Genomic DNA, 7,881 nt, shown 5'->3' with positions numbered 1-7,881 from the left:
GGGTATAAATAATAATAGTAATAATTGAAAATGATCAAAACCCAATATAGGGCTGGCTGAGTGGCACATTGGTTAAGAGCTGGCTTGGGATACCAGCTCTGAGCAGCAGGGCCCCGGTTCGGATCCCATATGAGGGCCAGTGACACTGCCCTCTACAGCTAAGATGGTGAACAATAGCTCGACCTGGAGCTGGGCTGCCGTGAGTCGCCGGCGACGGCGTAAGCTGAAGCCTCTGCTGCAGTGGGCTGACATAAGCTACCGAGTATGGCCGGCAGCCAGCGTGAACGGCCATCAAGCAGTGTGAGCAGCCGTCCAGAGGCCAGCGAGCGACTGCCTCACCCGGGAACAGCACAATGATAATACCAACACGGGCCAGTGAAGCAACGTCCTCCACAACTAGACTGAAGAACAAAAGGCCAGCAAGTCGTCTGTTCCCCTTCCCCCAATTCCCCAGTGCCGTTTCCCTCCCTCAAGTCCCCAATAAAATCTTTTAAAAAAAAAGCAATACATGCCAGATACTGCCAGTGTCTTGCATAAGTTAGATACATTCCAATATTCCTACTTACAAGATATATGTGAGCCGAGAGCAAGAGGGCTACTTATCAAACACATTTCACAGATGAAAACCTGAGGTTTGTCGAACTTGGCAATTTTCCAGAGTTCAGCTGGCTGGTAAGGGACACAACTGGGACTAGAAACCTGGTCTGAATTCCTTTAGCACCCACACTGTTCCATTCCTCCTTGCCTGATGCCGACCGTCTCCTAATTCATTTCTCTTCTCAATACTCCACAATGTCTACCAACAAATAAGAAAAAACCTGGAGCCCAGTTGTATTAATAAGGTGAAAATGAGAATTAGACTCCACAGGGGACTCTCTCTGGGCTGCATATGCCTAAGGTCCACCTGAACTATTCACACGATTATTTTAGATCTGACTGCCTAGAGCTGGGACCACCCGAACTTTCCAAATTACACCAAGCTTTACCTAGGTCTTCCCCGATGTGTCCTGTTAAATCTGGATCCTAACTTGATATCCAGGTCTCACCTGCTTCCTTTCATAAGTCTGCACTGTGCTCCCAGTGGAACAGACAGCCCAGAATCACCCACCTTCCCCCGGACAGAGCACTCCAGCTCCCTGCAGACATGCGCTATCTGTCCTGTCTAACCCCTCTAACAACAGCCCTGTTGATGTGGTTGTTTACTCTGGCAGTGAACTTGAGGTGTCTGCTCATCTGCTCCCACCACACTCTCAAAGGTTTTTTTTCCCAAATCAGCGTGTGAGTACAGTCTGATTTGACAGCATCTACTGGTTCTTGCGAGACAACCCTGAAGTTAGGTTTCAGAGAGCAGGTGAGGTTCGAAAGAAGAGAATTTAACCTTCTGCCGTATTTGAGACAGGCCCTGCATCCATACTCTGATGAGTGAGCCTAACTAAGTGGCCAAGAGCCAAAGCCTCCCTGCTAGAGAGATGAGGAAGGGAGGCCCCAGGAAAGCACGGTGTAGCAACCATCGGCCGAGGCTGCATTCCAACAGACCCTGTAGTCTTTTCAGGGTTTGTAGTAGCTTTCTATGGCTGCTGTAACAAATTACCACAAAGGTAGGGTTTACAACAGCACATATTTATTATCTAGGTAAGTACTATTATCTACATTTCTGTAGGAGGAAAGGCTGGGATGTCTCTGTGAGATTTTGTACTTGGACTTTCCCAGGCCCAAGTTGAGCTTTCAGCTGCCAGGCCGCCAATCATGAGCTCTGGCAACAATCTCCTTCCAGGGCTGGCCGAGTGGCGCATTAGTTAAAAACTGGCTTGGGACGCCAGAGAGCCCCGGTTCGGATCCCACATGTGAGGGCCAGTGACACTGCCCTCCACAGCTAAGATGCTGAACAACAGCTCAACCTGGAGCTGGGCTGCCGTGAGTCGCTGGCGACGGCGTAGGCTGCAGCCCCTGCTGCAGTGGGTTGCCATGGGCTACCGTGTGTAGCCAGCAGCCAGCATGAGCGGCCAGCAGCCTTAATGAGTAGCTGTCCAGAAGCCGGTGACTGATCTGCCTCACCCGGGAAGAGTGCAATGATGGTGCCAACTTGGGCCAGTGAAGCAACGTCCTCCACAACTAGACTGAAGAACAAAAGGACAGCAACTTGTCTGTTCCCCTTCCCCCAATTCCCCAGTGCTGTTCTCATCCCCCAATTTCCCAATAAAAAACTCTTAAAAAAAAAAAAGAATCTCCTTCCAAGATCACTCAGGTTGGTGCCAGAATCCAGTTCTTTGTGCTAATAAGCCCGAGGCCCAGTTTCCGTGCTGACTGGCGGCTGCAGCTGATATAGATTCTCCAGGACTCGCTCCACTTCTTGCCTGCAGGCCAATATATTTTGAGTCAGCAATTAAATGTTGACTCCTTCTCACACTTGGCATCTCTCTTCTGTCTCTGGCCAAAGAAACTTCTCTGCTTGTAAGGGCTTCTGTCATCACATTGGGCCCACCCAGACAGATAATCCAGTATGTCTTTACTTTAAAGTTGGTTTCAGAACCTTACTACATCTGCACAGTACCTTGGGCCATGTCACAGGACATATTCACAGGTTTCAGGAATAACGTATGGGCGCATTCATGGAGCTATTACTCAGTCTACTGTGACGGTAGAAAATGTCTTGCTGGCAGACATGCCGGCTTTGATAAGAGAAGGAAAATACTTGCCTATCATTCTCCTGAGTTTTGTCTGTATCTGCCCCAGAGGAAAATCCAGGATTTTCAGTGGGCCTAAACATACCTGAACAAGTGTTCAACCATGTTCTTCAGCAGACACTCACAAGTTGTGATTGTGACCATGCGGCCAAAGGAAGAAGAAAGTTCTCAGTGTATTAAGACTACAGAGGTTATTGACAAGGTCATGCAGAAAGGTGCTCTAGATTGAAGAAGGGTGACCCCTCCCTGCTGAGACTAACAGTGCCCTTTAGAAAATTCATGTGATGCTGTGTTTGCAAACACTGGTCACATAGTACTAGGCGCTAGAAAATTCTGGAGTGTAGCTAGGCAACTTAGGCCTTCTCAGAATCTTCTCCAAGAATAAAGAGGGCTTTTGTGTAAAGAGCATGAGTGCCGCACTTTGCTGATCCCCTACTCCGGAAATGTTGATGGGGGGACGGCAAGTGTTCATCCACAGGTGTCTTGTTGTCCTTCCTGGGCACATGGGGCATATCGTCCAGTCCACTTGTATTAGAAAGGGTTTTGTGACAACTGTTGCCACTGACATATGAACAGAAGCAAAGTGCATCATTTCTAAACCAAGGCATTTGCGAGTCAGTATGCTACTTCCATGCTTTCTGTACAATTCAGCAGCAAACATGAGTGCCGTTGTGGAGGTGTGCAGTCACGTGATGGGAGTAGCCTGGATCCCTGGGCCACTGGACAGTGGAGGCCCCGTCTACCCATGCCAGATTTGATGTGTATGAGAAACAAACTTTTGTAGTGTTACGTCGTTCGGATGTCAGGCTTCTTCCGTTACATCCACTTGCAGTCACTTATGCGAATAACACCCAGCTACTATATCTGTTGTGTGTCTTAATTATACTAATTACAAAAGAAATAGTGCACATATTCTTGATGCTAAAAAATTCTAAAAATACAGAATAATTACAATTCTTCCCCCTTACTATGGTCCTGCAAAATTCAGGCCCTACCAGAAGCAACTATAATTTTAAAATGTTGTATAGAGTATATTAAAATATATTCTGGGTTTTTTCTCACATAGATATACTAGAACAATATCATGTGAGGGTATTTTTTTGAAGGCAAATGGATAATGGTGTACATATTGTTTTGCCACTTGCCCTTGTCATTTAATGTAATAAATGCAGGATCTTTCTGTGAGAGCACATATTGATCCATCTCACTCTTAACTACTCCCAAGTATGCTAAAGTGTGTATGTGCCATAATTAATTTAGCCCTTCTCCTCCTGATGACACATAAGTGTTTTCCATTTTTTTGCTAGTACTAATAGAACTGATATCAATATCATGAAATATAAATTATTTGGCAAATGTTGGTGTTTCTTACAGTAAAGATATAGAAGTGAACATTGGGTTAAAGTGGAAATAGCGTGATGATCATATATTTTTTTAATTGGGTTGTTGGAAAAGTCATGACTTTTTTTTCTATGTTCTTCATTGCAAAAATGCATCATGACTTTTCTAACAACCCAATAATATTGCTGATATTCTATTTCAATAACGCTGTACCAACTTATATTCTCACATATTAGTATATGAGAATATCCTAAACTTCACATTTTATTTGATCAATTTTTTTAGAATAACTTTTTATTTTTCACTTATATTTGATTTACAATATTATATTAGCTTCAGGTGTAAAACACAGTGACTAGACACTTGCATAACTTTCAAAGTGATCACCCTGATAAATCTAGTACCAACCTGACACCATACATACTTATTACATTATTGACTATATTCCCTATGCTTTACTTTACATCCCCATGACTATTTTGTAACTATCAATTTATACTTCCTAATCCCTTCCCCTTTTCACCCACCCTCCCATCTGGCAACCCTCAGTTTATTTTCTGTATCTATTTGTCTGTTTCTGTTCTTTGTTCACTTATTTTATTTTTTAGAGTCCATATATAAGTGAAATCAGGGCTGGCCGAGTGGCACAATGGTTAAGAACTGGCTTGGGACGTCAGAGGGCCCCGGTTCGGATCCCACATATGAGGGCCAGTGACACTGCCCTCTACAGCTAAGATGCTGAACAACAGCTCAAGCTGGAGCTGGGCTGCCATGAGTCGCCGGCGACGGCGTAGGCTGCAGCCCCTGTGGCAGTGGGTTGCCATGGGCTACCGTGTGTAGCCAGCAGCCAGCGTGAGCGGCCAGCAGCTGCCGTGAGCGGCCGTCCAGAAGCCGGCGACTGATCTGCCTCACCCGGGAAGAGCGCAATGATGGTGCCAACTTGGGCCAATGAAGCAACGTCCTCCACAACTAGACTGAAGAACAAAAGGACAGCAACTTGTCTGTTCCCCTTCCCCCAATTCCCCAGTGCTGTTCCCACCCCCCAATTCCCCTATAAAAATCTTTAAAAAAAATAATAAGTGAAATCATATCGCTTATTTGATCCATTTTAAATGTTGATCAGTCTTTTGTGTGAAAATATATCACTGCTCTTTTATTTATTTATTTATTTTTAATTTAATTTTATTTTTTTAAGTAGTGAGCAGTTTATTAGAAGGAAAGGTATACTTTGAAGAAACAGAAGCGGGCCCGAGCAGAAGGCAGTGACTCAAGGGCCGTTATTAGAAGACTAAGTACACTCCAAAGGGTTAGGAGCGTGCCGAAGTAAAGCATGGCAAAGCCTCAAAGGGGCCAGGCCAAGGGCATCATTATTAGGAGAAAAAGTACACTCCAAAGAGTTTGGAGCGGGCCAAACCAAAGAAGGAGCTCAAAAGGCCTCAATACTCTTTTTTATTTTATATTTATGTTTTCTAATTATGTTATTAAAAATTAATTCCCCATTCATTAATTCATTCTCCACATAAAGCAGGATTTTTGCAAGATATCTTGAGTACTGGGGTATCTCTGGGTTAGTGTTTTAAAATTCTATGTCAATAGATTTTTTTTTCCACTTAATGCTTTAAGAAGCAAGGATTTGGTCAGAGTGATTAGGTCCCAGGGAATAGTCTAGATAGGATACCCTCAGTTAATGAGGAGCATCAGGAGGCCTGGGGGACGGGGTAAAGAAATTTCCAAGGTCCCTGGGAGAGACCACATACTAAACCAAGTCCAGATAGCCCAGGGCAGGGTGGTAGTCAGGGTTCTGAATTCAGAGCTCAGCAGATAGTAACTAGAAAAGGGATCAGAAGAGCATATGGAATTTTGGAGGGTCCTGGACAACTTCCAGGAAAAGGCTTGGATGAATCATTGTCACCAGCCTAAAACTGTAGAGCAACCTGAGTGGGCAGATCTATTGGATGAAAGGACCAGAGGCATGCCCAATAACCCTTCCTACCTTAGAATCCCCCCTGCCCAACATAAGGCAGAGGACAACTGGCTCCCCTGTGTCACACACAAATGTCCTAGTATTATTTGGTGGTAATTCCCAGAACTCCCCTGCTGTTGGGTCAGTTAGAAAATCCCAGCGGTCTTGGAGAGCCCCATCTGCTACCACTGCTTCTGCAGGTGTTTCATGTACAAGATCTGATGAAGGTGCCAAGAGTAAAGATAAGAAAAGACCAAGCACCTCCCAGGCACGGCCCGGCACTGATAGTTCTTGCAGAATCCCTCTAGATCAGAAGGCAATTCAGTTGGTACAATTCATGCTTTGCAAGCATAACATGAGGGAGCCCATAACAAAGGAAGACATGATGAGTCATGTCATCCAAAGGTCCAAGAAGCACTTCCATGAGATCCTCAGGAGAGTCTCTGAGCTAATGGTACTGGCCTTTGGCATTGATGGGAAGGAAGTTGACCCTACGAGGCATGGCTACACTCTTGTCAGCAAATTGGAGCACATGGGTGATGGGAGGCTGAGTGGTGAGGAGACCATGCCCAGGGCGGGCCTCCTGGTGACTATCCTCTGTGTGGCCTTTATGAAGGGCAACTGTGCCACTGAGGAAGACATCTGGAAAGTATTTAATATGATGTGTATATATGCTGTGAAGAAGCACTTCATCCATGGGGAGCCCAAGAAGCTCATCACTCAAGCTTTTGTGCAGGAAAGATACCTGGAGTCCCGCCAGGTGCCCAACAGTGATCCTCCATGCTACGAGTTCCTGTGGGGCCCAAAAGCCCACACTGAGACGACCAAGATGACAGTGCTGGAGTTCTTAGCCAAGATCCATGATATAGTTCCCAGTGCTTTCCCAATCCTGGTATGAAGAGGCATTAAGAGATGAGGAAGAGAGAGCACAGGCCAGAGTAGCAGCTATGCTGCATACTGACGCCATGGCTAGTGTGCTTCCCAGGGTCAGTCTCAGCAGCCTCTCCCACCAGTAATGAAATCTGAAGCACTTTCCTTACTTTGTGCTTGAAATAGGGGGCTTAGGTGATGCTGCAGAGAACACAGTGCATATCATATTTGTGTTCCTGCTCTACATGAATAACATAGGTTAATGTTATTGTTGAATGTTTACAAATGTTGTTCTTTAAAATGAAGTTTAATTAGCTTCACAGTCTAAGTGTATGAATGATATCAGTTACATATTTAACATTATTTATGAGGTATAAGAGTAAGAGTTTTGTTGTTTAATAAAAACAATTGGGTAACCTTCCATCTTATTTAGTGATCTGGAACAAAAAAACACGGCATTGCCTTAGAAATGTGAAAAAAATTAGTAATAAAATAGTTGGAATCAAGAAATAGAAAAAAAGTAAATGATGGTCAATTCTTGTTTCCCTTAGTCCTTGTCTTCTGCTGTTCTGTAAAATAAAAGTGATATACCTGCACTTGCTTCATTTATTCAAGAATACAGTAAAACCTTGGATTGTGAGTAACATGGTTTGCGAGTGTTCTGCAAGACGAGCAAACATTTCTAATACATTTTAACATGGTAAACAAGCGATGTCTTGCAATACGAGTAGTTTGTTTCTGGAACGAGTTATGCTCGCAAACCAAGGTATTACTGGATAGGAGAAATTAAATCATAATAAATTGTTTACTGGCATTTTCTTTATTCCTCAAACATTGAGCATCTGCTCTTTGGAAGCCTCCATGGTTGTATGGAAGGTAGTAAGAAAATGAGGGCCAAGCCACTGCCCATAGAATTATAGCTACCATATAAGGAAGATGGTGAGATACTCTCTAAGACAAAAAAGACAAGTAGAAAGGATGAGGAGGGAAGGAGAGAGAAGTCCAGATGAAAGTGTAAATAAA

General features: G+C 44.2%; 1 protein-coding gene across 1 annotated transcript; it reads left to right on the top strand.

Annotated features, from left to right (window-relative positions):
* The first annotated feature begins 5,980 nt into the window (after nt 1–5,980).
* On the top strand, nt 5,981–7,004 carry LOC109389931 (melanoma-associated antigen B10-like). Its single transcript, XM_019655898.1, is given in 2 exon segments — nt 5,981–6,874; nt 6,876–7,004. Coding segments are annotated over 2 exon segments (1,023 nt in total).
* Nucleotides 7,005–7,881: the final 877 nt, after the last annotated feature.

The sequence above is a fragment of the Hipposideros armiger genome, unplaced genomic scaffold, assembly GCF_001890085.2.
Source record: "Hipposideros armiger isolate ML-2016 unplaced genomic scaffold, ASM189008v1 scaffold_250, whole genome shotgun sequence".
Taxonomy (NCBI): Eukaryota; Metazoa; Chordata; class Mammalia; order Chiroptera; family Hipposideridae; genus Hipposideros; species Hipposideros armiger.
Note: the sequence above shows the minus strand (reverse complement) of the source record. Positions and strands in the feature narration are given on the sequence as shown.